General features: G+C 45.6%; 2 protein-coding genes across 6 annotated transcripts in view; one reads left to right on the forward strand and one right to left on the reverse strand.

Annotated features, from left to right (window-relative positions):
- LOC144501461 (uncharacterized) overlaps positions 1-16,300 on the forward strand; it is a 418,660-nt gene that overhangs the window by 397,563 nt on the left and 4,797 nt on the right. Inside the window, exons 1-2 of one of the 5 annotated variants that reach the window (XM_078225240.1) lie at positions 7,580-7,636; positions 9,051-9,094. The exons of 1 other annotated variant lie outside the window; for it this stretch is intronic. The gene's annotated coding sequence lies outside the window, so the exon portion shown is untranslated. Of the gene's footprint in view, positions 1-7,579; positions 7,637-7,727; positions 7,760-8,759; positions 8,852-9,050; positions 9,095-16,300 lie in introns of those variants that run through there. 3 more of the 5 variants (XM_078225241.1, XM_078225239.1, XM_078225243.1) reach the window with 3 other exon arrangements.
- The window catches only part of LOC144502017 (uncharacterized), a 194,521-nt gene continuing 181,487 nt past the window's right edge, over positions 3,267-16,300 (reverse strand). Inside the window, exon 9 of the mRNA XM_078226033.1 lies at positions 3,267-6,330. Within this exon, the coding sequence (XP_078082159.1) occupies positions 5,287-6,330 (1,044 nt within the window). The 3' untranslated portion in view covers positions 3,267-5,286. The remainder of the gene's footprint in view (positions 6,331-16,300) is intronic.

Here is a 16,300-nt window from a genome sequence, read left to right on the forward strand (position 1 = left end):
ATTCCACAGATTAACAAGAAGTTCCTCCTCAATTCAGTCCTAAATCTGCTCCCCCTTATTTTGAGGCCATGCCCCCTAGTTCTAGTTTCACCCGCCAGTGAAAACAACTTCCCTGCCTCTATCTTATCTATTCCCTTCATAATCTTATATGTTTTTATAAGATCTTCCCTCATTCTTCTGAATTCCAATGAGTATAGCCCCAGTCTACCCAGGCACTCCTCATAAGCCAACCCCCCCAACTCTGGAATCAACCGAGTGAATCTCCTCTGCACCCCCTCCAGTGCCAATATATCCTTTCTCAAGTAAGGAGACCAAAACTGTACACAGTACTCCAGGTGTAGCCTCACCAGCACCTTATACAGCTGCAACATAATCTCGCTGTTTTTAAACTCCATCCCTCTAGCAATGAAGGACAAAATTCAATTTGCCTTCTTAATTACCTGCTGCACCTGCAAACCAACTCCTTGCGATTCCTGCACAAGGACACCCAGGTCCCACTGAACAGCAGCATGCTGCAATTTTTTACCATTTAAATAATAGTCCATTTTGCAGTTATTCCTACCAAAATGGATGACCTCACATTTATCAACATTGTTCTCCTCGCCCATTCACTTAGACTATCTATATCCCTTTGCAGACTTTCAGTGTTCTCTGCACACTTTGCTCTGCCACTCATCTTAGTGTCTTCTGTGAATGTTGACACACTACACTTGGTCCCCAACTCCAAATCATCGATGTAAATCGTAAACAATTGCGGTCCCAACACTGATCCCTGAGGCACACCACTAGTCACCAACCAGAAAAACACCCATTTACCCCCACTCTTTGCTTTGTTAGTTAACCTCTATACATTACCCGTAACACCGTGCACCTTTATCTTATGCAGCAGTCTTTGGTGCAGCACCTTGTCAAATGCTTTCTGGAAATCTAGATACACCACATCCACAGGTTCCCCATTGTCCACTGCACATGTAATGTTCTCAAAGAATTCCACCAAATTAGTCAAACATGACCTGCCCTTCATGAACCCAAGCTGCGCCTTACCAATAGGACAATTTATATCCAGATGTCTCGCTATTTCTTCCTTGATGATAGAGTCAAGCATTTTCCCTGCTACAGAAGTTAAGCTAACCGGCCTATAGTTACCGCCTTTTGTCTACCTCCTTTTTTAAACAGTGGCATCACATTTGCTGTTTTCCAATCTGCGGGAACCACCCCAAAGTCCAGTGAATTTTGGTAAATTACCACTAGTGCATTTGCTATTTCCCCCGCCATCTCTTTTAGTACCCTGGGATGCATTCCATCAGGGCCAGGAGGCTTGTCTATCTTTAGCCCCATTAGCTTGCCCAACACTACCTCTTTCATGATAATGATAGTTTCTAGGTCCTCACCTGCCATAGCCTTCCTGTCATCAAAGGATTGTTGACAGGTGACAGGATGAGAAATTGTTGTTTGTGTCTTCATTGGCCAAGTGTTTTATTGAAATGAAAGATGCAAAAGGGGCCAAACTTTAGCAGAAATCTAGCAGAGCTGAGAACCAATGACTTGCTGTGTGGGCACAGTAAGAGTTTTAACAACACCAGGTTAAAGTCCAACAGGTTTATTTGGTAGCAAATGCCATTAGCTTTCGGAGTGCTGCTCCTTCGTCAGATGGAGTGAATATCTGCTCTAAACAGGGCATACAGAGACACAAAATCAAGTTACAGAATACTGATTAGAATGCGAATCTCTACAGCCAACCAGGTCTTAAAGAGACAGACAATGTGAGTGGAGGGAGCATTAAACACAGGTTAAAGAGATGTGTATTGTCTCCATCTACCAGGTACACGGTACCTACTCTTGCAACTCGGCCAACGTTGTCTACCCGATATGCTGCAGGAAAGGATGTCCCGAGGCATGGTACATTGGGGAAACCATGCAGACGCTATGACAATGGATGAATGAACACCGCTCGACAATCACCAGGCAAAACTGTTCTCTTCCTGTGGGGAAGCACTTCAGCGGTCATGGGCATTCAGCCTCTGATCTTCGGGTAAGCGTTCTCCAAGGCGGCCTTCACGACACACGACAGCGCAGAGTCGCTGAGCAGAAACTGATAGCCAAGTTCCGCACACATGAGGACGGCCTAAACTGGATCTTGGGTTTATGTCACACTATCAGTAACCCCCACAGGTTGCCTCCTGGACTTGCAGAATCTCACTGGCTGTCCTGTCTGGAGACAATACACATCTCTTTAATCTGTGTTTAATGCTCCCTCCACTCACATTGTCTGTATCTTTAAGACCTGGTTGGCTGTAGAGATTTGCATTCTAATCAGTATTCTGTAACTTGATTTCTGTGTCTCTGTGCCCTGTTTGAGAGCAGATATCCACTCCATCTGACGAAGGAGCAGCGCTCCGAAAGCTAATAGCATTTGCTACCAAATAAACCTGTTGGACTTTAACCTGGTGTTGTTAAAACTCTTACTGTGTTTACCCCAGTCCAACGCCGGCATCTCCACATCATTACTGTGTGGGAACAGTGAAATTAACAGCTTCCAGTTGGACAGAGAAAACAAGAATGCCTTGAATCCTGGAAAACACCTGGGTGTTGAGGCCACCATGTTTTGACTGCTTGGCATGGGAATGCTGACTCCCTGTACCAGGGAGGGAGCGGGGGAAGATAATTGTTTGAGAGTTTGACGTGGCTTGGGCAGGTACAGATGGTTCAATGACAGGTTTTGTAATTAGTCCATTCAAATGTTAGCTCGGCAATGATTGGGTGAAATCAGTCTCCATAGATTTTATGATGTAAAAAAGTATAAGAAGGGATTCCCCGAGCACAGAGATTTGTCGAGGTTTTATATATTGCATTGACTGGTGCCATGGCATCTGGGGCAGAGCAGGGAGCATTTCCGTGTAGATGGTGCTTCTACCCAGAGTGTAATGGTAATGCTGCTGCACTTTGATACGACTGCTCAGACATTAGCCTGTGTCAGCTCTTATTGATACTGAATAAAATCTAACCACTGTCACCAAGAAGGGTTATCATTGAATCATTTCAGAGTTTGGGAAAAGGGGAGAAAGGGTTAATTGACTCCCTGAACCCCATTTTCCAACATCGCCGAGTCAAAAATAAAATCTCATCTCCCCCTCTGGCTTCTTTGCCAATTACCTTAGAGGGATTCACTTTCTGTTAAAGAGCCTGCCAACCCCTCTCACCCACTTTCCCTAAAGTGCAGCAATCTCATCAGGAAAAGTCCAGCAACATCGAATATTTTTACTGATAAAAGTTTATTAATGAAACAGAACATGGTTAAACCAAACAGAAAATGACTTGAGGATCAAAGACAATCAGAGTAAAAGGATGTTCACAATGTTCTGGACACAAATGGTTTCTCTTCAGCTCCTCTGTCCCCGGGACTCGCCGCTTTGGACACAGGGAGACTGAACCCCGGGGATCACATCACCATCAGCCCTGGTCACCCCCTCCCGTGCCCTGACTGGCTGGAGGCCAATTTCCCAGTCAGTCCTCCAGCACCTTCCTTTTTTCTAAATTTAATTCATTTTTATGGGATGTGAATGAAGATGTTTCTCCTCATCTCAATCCTAAATGGCCTCCCCCGTATCCTGAGTCTGTGACCACCTTCTTCTAGACACCCCCAGCCAGTATAAACAACATCTTTGCATCCAGTCAGTCGAGCCACGTCAGAATTTTATACATTTCAATGAGATCCCCTCTCATTCTTCTGAACTTCAGTGAATACAAGACCCAGTCAACCCAACCTCTCCACATAAGACAATCCTGCCATTGCAGGAATCAGTCTGCTGAACCTTCACTGTATTCCCTCTGTGACAAATCTCTCCTTTCTTAGCCACGGAGATCAAAACTGCATACAATATTCCAGATGCGGTCGCACCAAGATCCTTGCTCCTGTTCTCAAGTCCACTTGAAATGAAGGCCAACAGACCATTTTCCTTTCTAACTACTTGCTGTACCTGCATGTTTGCTTTCAGTGACGGGTGTACGAGGTCACCAAGGTCCCTTGTACGTCTACATTTCCCAAATGTAACTTTTCTGTCTAGTGACTTACATTCCCAAGATAATGTGGCTCAAAGGGCCAAAACAAATTCAAAATGACCTTTCCCGCTGTGGGCGAATCCACTCTGAGCTCTTTATCTCCTGTGGGTTCTTCAAAACTCTGGGCCACTAACCCAGCCTTGGTCTTATATGTTCCATCCGTTTGGACCTTTTCTGTGCTGATCCACCGATGTGACAATGTTGGCTGACCCCTATCTGGGCCCTCTGAACACACACCAAAGTCTCTCCAACTGCCTCACTTTCTCTGTTTAGCCTCCTGTGCAGTTTTATCCCCTCATTTGTCAGCAGCTACAAAACCCTCTGGCTCACAGGGACTTCAGTATCACACCCAGACACATCCTCGGTATCAAACTGACAATTCCATGTCTGAAATGTTCCAGTTATTGAAATGACAGCGAATGGACATCAAAGAAACAGTCCAGAAACAGATCCCTGAGGATCCGAGGGGGTCCCAGCGCTCAGTCAGATCCAACTAAATACGGCTGTTAGAAAACATAGTCCTCAGGGACTTCTCTTTAAACAGAGCCATCAGTGGGTCCTGTTCCTGACGACAGTTGTTATGGGACAAATGTCACTCGGAGTCCAGAGTTGGTTAAAGTTTGCAAATCTTTATTACAAACATGCAGGGCAATGCCTCAGTGAACTGAAGCATCTGAAAGAGCAGCTACAGTAAAATACATTATCCACGGTACAGTTCCCCCTGGCCAGGCTGCTTTGTCTGCGAGTTAGAGGGAAAGTACAGGATGGATAGGAAACTAAATACAAATCAAAAACAGCTTGCACCCATTGGCTACAGTAACTTCATCTCTAGTGAAACACATCTGGGAATATATAGCGAGAGAGACTGCTTTCACAAATATAACTCAGTTTATAGCTCACATTAAACTTACTGACCCTTTATTCCAGACTTAAGAACTGATGGCCTGAATGGCCTTCTATGCAGTAGTGACTCAATAGTAGGAAAAATACTATTTACTATCCAGGATAAAATAAATGTCCCCCATCAGTTTTTGTGGATCATTTCAGTGGAAACGTGCTCTCCCAGGCTCAAAGAGCATCAGCCCACTGGAAGCAAAGTCGTGAGACTGGTCAGTCCAGCAGAAGGAAACCCTCTGACTCTTCCACTTCACCCACTGTCAGAATGAATATGGTTCAGTCCTGGATGTGATTACCAGCAGCAATAACAGAAGAATTCAATTCATGTAATCACTTGTGAATTCGCTGGTGTCTCTGCAGGTTGCATAACAGTGTGAATCCCTTCCCACACATGGAGCAGGTGAATGGTCTCTCCCCAGTGTGAACTCGCTGGTGTATGCGCAAGTTGGATGATGTTTGAAATCTCTTAGCACAATGAGAGCAGTTGAATGGTCTCTCCTCTGTGTGAGTGCGCTGGTGGACCATCAATACCCGAGAGCTTTTGAAATCCCTCCCACAGTCAGAGCATTTAAAGGGTCTCTCATTGGTGTGAGTGACATTGTGTTGCAGCAGGTGGGATAACTGAGTGAATCCCTTCCCACACACAAAGCAGGTGAACGGCCTCTCCCCAGTGTGAACTCGCTGGTGGATTTGCAGAGCGAATGAATCACTGAGTCCCTTCCCACACTCAGAGCAGGTGAACGTCCTCTCCCTGCTGTGAATTCGCTGGTGCCTCCGCAGGTGGGACGAATGAATGAATCCCTTCCCACAGTCAGAGCAGGTGAATGGCCTCTCCCCAGTGTGAACCCGTTGATGGATCTGCAGGCTGGATAACTCAGTGAATCCCTTCCCACACTCAGTGCAGGTGAATGGTCTCTCCCCAGAGTGAACTCGCCGATGCCTCCGCAGGGCAGATGCATCACTGAGTCCCTTGCCGCACTCTGAGCAGGTGAACGGTCGCTCCCCAGAGTGAACTCGCTGGTGCCTCCGTAGTGCAGATGCATCACTGAAACCCTTCCCACACTCTGCGCAGCTGAAAGGCCTCTCTGCGGTGTGAACACACTGGTGTGCCTTCAGGTGGGATGAAACACTGAATCCCTTCCCACACTCAGAGCAGCTGAATGGCCTCTCCCCAGTATGAACTCGCTGGTGTGTCAGCAGGTGGGATGATTGAGTGAATCTTCTCCCACATGTGGAGCAGGTGAATGGCCTCTCCCCAGTGTGAATGCGTTGATGTTTTTCCAGCTCAGATGGAAACCGGCATTCTAACCCACAGTCCCCACATTTCCATGGTTTCTCCATGGTGCGGGTGTTTTTGTGACTCTCCAGGTTGGCCTATCAGTTAAAGCCTTGTAGCCACAGAACACATGTACAGTGTCTCCCCACTGTGAATAATATGTTTTTTTTTTCAGGCTGTGTAACTGGTTCAAGCTCTTTTCACAGTCAGTGCACTGGAACACTCTCACTCTATGCTTTTACACTCCAACTGATATTCAAACTCTTTCAAAGATGATGGAAACAATGAAAATTTCTCCTTCAAGATTCAGAAGCCATTGATATTCAGGACCCAACGAATTGAGCAACTCTGTCAGATATTGACTCAAAATCCACATATGATATCCTGTAAAAGTAGTTTAAAGAAGTTATCAGTGTCAATACAGGATAGAAATTCAGAACAGACATTTCTAGTTTTGATGGAACATTCTTTCCTTTCTCATTCCCCAAAAGCTGTGAATCTCCATCCCACACACTCTCCCTCCATTCTCACTCTGCTGTATCTAATATTCACCCTCCCAATTCTCCTGAAGGTGCTGATTGAGTCTGATTGACAGATCCATGCTCACTGCTTCCTGTCCTGGAGTGGGGTGAATACAGTAAGAGTTTTAACAACTTGCAGTTTTATCCTGTCCTGGACACAGAGAGCTGATAATCTCCATACAGGCCCCCAGACAGATATACGTCTATATCAAACACAACAAAAACAGAAAGTGCTGGAAAATCTCAGCAGGTCTGGCAGCACCTGTGGGGAGAGAATAGAGCCAACGTTTCGAATCTAGATGACTCTTCGTCAAAGATATGTCGATATCATTGGACTAGAAATGTGTGGAATATACAGATTAGATTCACTTCCTTACCCTTCAGTTGCTGCAAGTCCCCAATTTCCCCCAGAATGAGAATAGAAATGGAAAGGGGGAGACACTGATTTCCTCCCAGATGTTGCCCAGAGGAGGGAGTTCTTGTCTGATGCTCTGGAGTCCTGCCCGAATCAGCCAATAGGCATTTCTCTGCTACGTGGTGACGTCTCCGGGTTCCAGTGCGCAGGCCCGGCGCCCCCACCCGTTGTTCCCCCTGCACCTGCCCGAGCCCAGGTTTCCAGGCTCCGGCCAGAGTGAGAAGCCGCTCGGTGACCTCCCATTCCCCACACCCCACCCCGACCCGGGACTGCGCATGTCCAAGGGAGAGGAGAAGTTGCGCATGTGCGGGGAGAGCCGCACCCTGACCTTCACGCTGAGGTGTTGGCCAATAGGAAGATACGGAAGACCGGAAGGACTCTGGTCCTCCAGCCAATCAGAGTGCAGGCTTTGTGTGAATGAAGATTGAGCTTCAGACAGACTCAGACTCCCTCCTGTCGCCAACATCTGTGAGTAAAACACTTTCTTTCCTCCCCCTTTTCCAGCTCTTTTCTCATTCTGGGGGAAATTGGGGACTTGCAGCAACTGAAGGGAAAGGAAGTGAATCCAGGGAGGGTGCAGACTCTGGAAAGGTTGGCCCAGGTCTCTCTCTCTTTCTCTTAAAGACATTGTACTTCTGAGGCTTTATAAAGCACTGGTTAGGCCCCATTTGGAGTACTGTGAGCAATTTTGGGCCCCACACCTCAGGAAGGACATACTGGCACTGGAGCGGGTCCAGCGGAGATTCACACGGATGATCCCAGGAATGGTAGGCCTGACATACGATGAACGTCTGAGGATCGTGGGATTATATTCATTGGAGTTTAGGAGGTTGAGGGGAGATCTGATAGAAACTTACAAGATAATGAACGGCTTAGATAGGATGGACGTAGGGAAGTTGTTTCCATTAACAGGGGAGACTAGGACGCGGGGGCACAGCCTTAGAATAAAAGGGAGTCACTTTAGAACAGAGATGAGGAGAAATTTCTTCAGCCAGAGAGTGGTGGGTCTGTGGAATTCATTGCCACAGAGGGCTGTGGAGGCCGAGACGTTGAGCGTCTTCAAGACAGAAATTGATAAATTCTTGATTTCTCGAGGAATTAAGGGCTATGGGGAGAGAGCGGGTAAATGGAGTTGAAATCAACCATGATTGAATGGTGGAGTGGACTCGATGGGCCGAATGGCCTTACTTCCGCTCCTATGTCTTATGGTCTTATGGTCTTATGACATCCTTTGCTCCCTCAGCTTGACACATTTATTGGTCTGGCTAAAAGGATGGTCTCTTTCCGAATGTTCACAATTAAAGGGCTGGTTTCCCCAAGAGATGGCTGACATTTAAAGGGACAGTAAATTAATATAGGACAAAGATATGTTTGGTGTTGTTATATGGTAAAGCTTAGATATTTATGTTTCTGTAATAAAAACATTATATGTATGGCTTGTAATATAGTACTATAGCGATGTTATACATTTCCAGTCAGACTCATTACTGCACAGAAATGTTCCATTCCATAGTTCAAATCCATGCCGATGCTCTGTCAAACAATCCAGTCCTGATGTGGAGATGCTGGCGTTGGACTGGGGTAAACACAGTAAGAAGTTTAAGAACACCAGGTTAAAGTCCAACAGGTTTATTTGGTAGCAAAAGCCACACAAGCTTTCGGAGCTCTAAGCCCCTTCTTCAGGTGAGATCTTCAGGGACAATCCAGTCCCATTCCTCCCTCTACGTCTCTTCCCCGAAAGTTTATTTCCTTCAAGTGCCCATCCAGTTTGATTTTTAAATAGAATCTGTAGACCTGTAATATGGTACTGTAGCTATGTTATATTTTTCCAGTCATCACTTCCCTCAGAGAATTGTTTAGTCTTTGGATTTCTCTTCCACAGGGATCAGTGGTAGCTGATGATCATTGAATATATTCAAGGATAAGGTAGGCACATTTTCTAATGACAAGGGACTCAAATGTTATGGGGAACAGATAGGAGATGGAGTGAATGGACAACTCCTATTTCTTCTGATCTCTGTGTCCTGAACAGGAAATGGTCAGTTAGGAAAGGTCAATCAGCACCTTCAGGAGAATTGGGAGGATGAATATTAGATACAGCAGAGTGAGAATGGAGGGAGAGTGTGTGGGATGGAGATTTTGGGGAATGAGAAAGGAAAGAATGTTCCATAAAAACCAGAATATGTCTGTTCTGAATTTCTATCCTGTACTGACAGTGATATGTGTTGTGATAATTTGCAGGATATTAGAAAGGGAAAATTGCAGACAGAACTTCAAACTATGGATCCTCAGTCATCAAATATTTTCAAGAAAGGGACTGGCAAAGATTTCTTAGATGTCAATGGATCAAGGGGCTTTGTGTGGGGAGGATGATGCTGAAGTCGATCGACCAGTCATTGAATGGTTGAGTAAGCCTGATAGGCTGAATTGCCGACTGAGCTCCTATTTGTTATCATCCCTGTGACCGGGACAGTAAGCAGTGAACATGGATCTGTCAATCAGCCTGAATCAGCACCTTCACCTTGGGAGGGTGAATATTCACAGCTTTTGGGGAATGAGAGAGGAAATAATGTTTCACACTGGAGAGAGGCTGATCTCCTGCTATGTATGTGGGAAAGGATTCACTTAGTTATCCCATCTGCAAACACATCAACGAGTTCATACTGGGGAAGGACCCTTCACCTGCTCTGAATGTGGGAAGGGTTTGACTCAGGTATTCACTCTGCAGGTGCATCAAGCATGTTCAGTCTGGGGAGAGGCCATTCACCTGCTCACAGTGTGGGAAGGGATTCACTCAGGTAGCCAACCTGCTAAGACAGCAGCAAATTCAAACTGGGAAGAGACCATTCACTTGCTCGGGATGTGAGAAGGCATTCACCGAGAAATCCAGTCCGCTGAGACACCAGCGAGTTCACACTGGGGAGAGACTGTTCACCTGCTCTTTGTGTGGAAAGGGATTCACTCAGTTATCTGACCTGCAGAGACCCAGCAAGTTCACAAGTAATTACAATGGTTCGATTCTGTTGTTAATCACATCCAGGAGTGAACCATGTTCAGTTGGTGAAGTGGGATCAGAGAGTTTCTTTCTGCTGGACTGGCCGGACTCATGACTTTGCTTCCAATGGGCTGATGTTCTTTGAACCTTTTTGTGAATATTTAGTGTCATATTGCTCAAGCATCACTGAATGGAAGTGTGTTTTCAAGTTAATACATATTTAGTTTGCATTTTGGTTTCCAAACCTCTAAAACATGCCACATTGCTATGGAGATGGGCTGTTGTAGTTACATGGTTATTTTGTATAGTTTCCTTCTGTGAGAAATTATCAAGGTATGAGGGATAAGTTGCCTGTGGTAGATTGGAAAAACTACATTAAAAGGTTTGATGGGAGAGAATTTAAGAAATTGTTACAAATTTACAATATCGATTCCTTTAAGGAACAAAAATCCTACAGGAAGAGTGATGCAACTGTGGCTAACAAGAAAAGTTAAGGATTCCATTAGATCAAAGGAAAAGACTCATAAACTGGCTAAAATAATAGCAAGCCTGAGGATTGGGAACTTATTTTAGAATTCAGCAAAGGAGGACCAAAAAACTGATAGAGACATAGAATATAGAACATAGAACATAGAACATTACAGCGCAGAACAGGCCCTTCGGCCCACGATGTTGCACCGACCAGTTAAAAAAAAACTGTGACCCTCCAACCTAAACCAATTTCTTTTCGTCCATGAACCTATCTACGGATCTCTTAAACGCCCCCAAACTAGGCGCATTTACTACTGATGCTGGCAGGGCATTCCAATCCCTCACCACCCTCTGGGTAAAGAACCTACCCCTGACATCGGTTCTATAACTACCCCCCCTCAATTTAAAGCCATGCCCCCTCGTGCTGGATTTCTCCATCAGAGGAAAAAGGCTATCACTATCCACCCTATCTAAACCTCTAATCATCTTATATGTTTCAATAAGATCCCCTCTTAGCCGCCGCCTTTCCAGCGAAAACAATCCCAAATCCCTCAGCCTCTCCTCATAGGATCTCCCCTCCATACCAGGCAACATCCTGGTAAACCTCCTCTGCACCCTCTCCAAAGCCTCCACATCCTTCCTGTAATGTGGGGACCAGAACTGCACACAGTACTCCAAGTGCGGCCGCACCAGAGTTGTGTACAGTTGCAACATAACGCTACGACTCCTAAATTCAATCCCCCTACCAATAAACGCCAAGACACCATATGCCTTCTTAACAACCTTATCTACTTGATTCCCAACTTTCAGGGATCTATGCACACATACACCTAGATCCCTCTGCTCCTCCACACTATTCAAAGTCCTCCCGTTAGCCCTATACTCAACACATCTGTTATTCCTACCAAAGTGAATTACCTCACACTTCTCCGCATTAAACTCCATCCGCCACCTCTCGGCCCAACTTTGCAACCTGTCTAAGTCTTCCTGCAAACTACGACACCCTTCCTCACTGTCTACCACACCACCGACTTTGGTGTCATCAGCAAATTTGCTAATCCACCCAACTATACCCTCATCCAGATCATTAATAAATATTACAAACAGCAGTGGCCCCAAAACAGATCCCTGAGGTACACCACTTGTAACCGCACTCCATGATGAATATTTACTATCAACCACCACCCTCTGTTTCCTATCCGCTAGCCAATTCCTGATCCAATTTCCTAGATCACCCCCAATCCCATACATCTGCATTTTCTGCAGAAGCCTACCATGGTGAACCTTATCAAACGCCTTACTAAAATCCATATATACCACGTCCACTGCCTTGCCCCCATCCACCTCCTTGGTCACTTTCTCAAAAAACTCAATAAGGTTAGTAAGGCACGACCTACCTGCCACAAAACCATGCTGACTATCACCTATCAATTCATTACTCTCCAAATAACTATAAATCCTATCCCTTATAATTTTTTCCAACATCTTGCCGACAACAGAAGTGAGACTCACCGGTCTATAATTCCCGGGGAAGTCTCTGTTCCCCTTCTTAAACAATGGGACAACATTCGCTAACCTCCAATCTTCTGGTACTATACCAGAGGCCAACGACGACCTGAAGATCAGAGCCAGAGGCTCTGCAATCACTTCTCTTGCCTCCCAGAGAATCCTTGGATAAATCCCATCCGGACCAGGGGATTTATCTATTTTCAGACCCTCCAGAATATCCTGCACATCCTCCTTATCAACTGTAATACTGTCTATTTTACTCCCTTGCAACCCAGTGTCCTCCTCAGCTATATTCATGTCCCCTTGCGTGAACACCGAAGAGAAATATTGGTTCAATGCTTCACCAATCTCCTCCGGTTCCACACATAACTTCCCTCTGCCATCTATAACTGGCCCTAAACTTGCCCTAACCAACCTTCTGTTCTTGACATACCTATAGAACGCCTTAGGATTCTCTTTAACCCTATCCGCCAAAGTCTTCTCATGTCCCCTTTTAGCCCTTCTAAGCTCGCTCTTCAACTCCCTCTTAGCCAATCTAAAGCTTTCTAGTGCACTACCCGAGTGCTCACGTCTCATCCGAACATAAGCCTCCTTTTTCTTTTTAACCAACAAAGAAACTTTTTTGGTGCACCACGGTTCCCTAGCCCTACCAATTCCTCCTTGCCTGACAGGGACATACCTATCACAGACTCGCAGTAGCTGCTCCTTGAAAAAACTCCACATGTCGGACGTTCCCAGTCCCTGTAATCTCCTAGTCCAACCTATGTTTCCTAATTCTCTCCTAATAGCCTCATAATTACCCTTCCCCCAGCTAAAACCACTGGCCCGAGGTTCATGCCTATCCCTTTCCATCACTAAGGTGAACGTAACCGAATTGTGGTCACTATCACCAAAATGCACACCAACTTCCAAGTCTAGCACCTGGTCTGGCTCATTTCCCAGCACCAGATCCAATATAGCCTCACCTCTAGTTGGCCTGTCTACATACTGAGTCAAAAAACCTTCCTGCACGCTTTGAACAAAAACTGACCCCTCTAACGAGCTAGAGCTATAACAATTCCAGTCAATATTAGTCAAGTTAAAATCCCCCATAACAATTGCCCTATTACTTTCACTCCTAAGCAGGATTGACTTCGCAATCCTTTCCTCAACCTCTCTAGAACTTTTAGGAGGTCTATAAAAGACTCCCAACAGGGTGACCTCTCCTCTCCTATTTCTAATCTCCGCCCATACTACCTCAACAGATAAGTCCTCATCAAACCTCCTCTCTGACACTGTGATACAATCTCTGACCAATAATGCTACCCCTCCCCCTCTTCTACCTCCTTCCCTACTTCGACTAAAACATTTGAACCCCGGGACCTGCAGCATCCATTCCTGCCCCTGCTCTATCCATGTCTCTGAAATAGCCACAACATCGAAGTCCCAGGTACTGATCCACGCTGCAAGTTCACCCACTTTATTGCGAATACTCCTGGCATTGAAGTATACACATTTCAAACCCTGCTCCACCCCACCTCTGCAATGCCGTGCATTGCAGTCCCCATCCATGCATCCCTCACTTTCAGCCCCACTACTCAGGATCCCTCCCCCCCCCCCCGAATCAGTTTAAACCTCCCTGCATGGCCTTAGCAAATTTACCCCCCAGGATATTGGTCCCCTTCTGATTAAGGTGTAGACCATCCTTCTCATAGAGGTCACACCTTCCCCAGTACGAGCCCCAATTGCTTAAGTACCTGAACCCCTCCCTCCTGCACCATCCCCTCAGCCATGAATTCAAACCTTCCCTCTCCCTATTCCTCTCTAAACTATCCCGTGGTACAGGCAAGAGTCCAGAGATAACCACTCTGTCAGTCTTGGCCTTTAGTTTCCACCCCAACTCCATAAATCTCTGCCTAATATCCCCTTCCCCTATCCTCCCTATGTCGTGTGTCCCCACATGTACAATAACTTGTGGTTTATCTCCCTCCCCCCTAAGAGTCCTGAATACCCTGTCAGACACATCCCGGACCCCAGCCCCTGGTAGGCAACACACCAACCCTGAGTCCCTACCTTTAGTTCCGACCCTCCTATCTGTCCCCATAATTGTGGAGTCCCCAATCACAAGGCCCAGTCTTTTACAGCCCCTAACCACCTGAGCTTTCTCACTCGGCTCACCCCCAGAGATCTGCTCTCTATGCTCAGTTGATTCCTCCTCAACTGTAGCCTCCAGCACCGAAAACCTATTATGGAGGGGAACCGCCCCAGGGGATTGTCTTCCCGATTGCTTCTTACCCCTCCTCCTGGCATTGACCCAAGCCTCATTTCTAGATATATATGAGAGCAAACTGGCGAGAAACATAAAAAAATGACTAGAAAAGCTCCAATAGGTTTGTGAAAAAGAAAAAATTAGCAAAGTCAAATGTGGGTCCATTCCAGGCAGTGACAGGAGAGCTTAGAATAGGGAAATGACAGATAAACTAAACAATGGGTGTCTGTCTTCATGGAGGAAGATCCAGAAATCATCCCAAAAAACACCAGAGAACCAAGGGAGTAGTGAGCATGAGGAACTGGAAGAGATTAGTATTAGTGAAAAAGTGAGAAATTAATGGGGTTCAAAGTGAATAAATCCCCAAAAGCTGATGCTCTATGTCCCAGAATGTTGAAAGAGGTGGCTGTAGAGATAGTGGATACAGTGGTGGTCATCTTTCCAAATTCTATAGATTTTGGAATGGTTCCTGCAGATTGGAAGGTGATAAATGTAACTCCACTTTTCAATGGGGCAGAGAGAAAACGGAACCATCGACCCATTAGCCTGACATCAGTAGGAGGGAAAATGCTACAATCTGTTACAAAGGATGTGATAACATATGAATTAGGAGCAGGAGTAGACCACTTGGTTCATCGAGCCTGCTCCACCATTCAATACGTACACAGCTGATCTGATTGTAACCTCAACTCCCCATTCCCGTCGACCCTCCCGATAACCTTTCACTCCCTTGCTTATCAAGAATCTATCCAGCTCTGCCTTCAAAATATTCAGAGACTCTGCTTCCGCTGCCCTTTGAGGAAGAGAGTTCCAACGACTCACCACCCTCTGAGAGAAAGGAGTTCTCCTGTTGTGTGTTTCAATCAAGCCGCCTCTTACTCTTCTAAACTCCAGTAGATACAAGTCTAGCCTGTCTCAACATTTCCTCATTAGACAAACCAGCCATTTTCAGGTATTAGTAAACTTCCTCTGAACTGTCTCCAACATGTTTACATCACTCCTTTAATGAGAGCAATACTGTACACACTGCTCCAGATGTGATCTCACCAATGTCCTGTATAACTGAGTAAGACTTCTTACTGTGTTTACCCCAGTCCAACGCTGGCATCTCCACTGTATAACTGAAGCATATCCTCCCTACTTTTGTGTTCAATTTCCCTTGCAACAAATAAGAACATTCTATTAGCTTTCCCAATTCCTTGCTGTACCTGTATACCAGCCTTTTGCTGTTCATGCAAAAGGACAGCCAGATCCCTCTGCATCTCAGAGCTCTGCAATCTCTCACCATTTAGATAATAATCTTCTCTTTTATTCTTCCTGCCAAAATTGACAATTTAACATTTTCCCATATTGCCCCATTAACCTATCTATATATTTTTGTAGTCTTCCTATGTCATCTAAACAACTTACTTTCCTATCTATCTTTGTACCATTAGTAAATTTAGCAACCACTCCTTCAGTCCTTTCATCTGAGTCATCTATATCAATTGTAAAGCGTTGGAGCCCCAGCACTGTATCCAGTAGACAACACTCGTTGCATCTTGCCAACCAGAAAATGACCCATTTATACCCACTGTGTCCTGCTAGCTAGTGAATCTTCTACCCACGCCAATGTTATCCCTGCAGCATGAACTTTTATTTGCTGCAATAAACTTTGATGTGGCACCTTACCAAATAAGAACGTAAGAACTAGGAGCAGGAGCAGGCCATCTGATCCCTCGAGCCTGCTCCGCCATTCAATAGGATCATGGCTGATCTTTTTGTGGACTCAGCTCCACTTACCTGCCTGCTCACCATAACCCTTAATTCCTTTAATGTTCAAAGATTTATCAATCCTTGCCTTAAAAACATTCAATGAGGTAGCCCCAACTGCTTCACTGGGCAGGGAATTCCACAGATTCACAACCCT

The sequence above is a fragment of the Mustelus asterias genome, chromosome 12 (genome assembly GCF_964213995.1).
Source record: "Mustelus asterias chromosome 12, sMusAst1.hap1.1, whole genome shotgun sequence".
Classification (NCBI taxonomy): domain Eukaryota; kingdom Metazoa; phylum Chordata; class Chondrichthyes; order Carcharhiniformes; family Triakidae; genus Mustelus; species Mustelus asterias.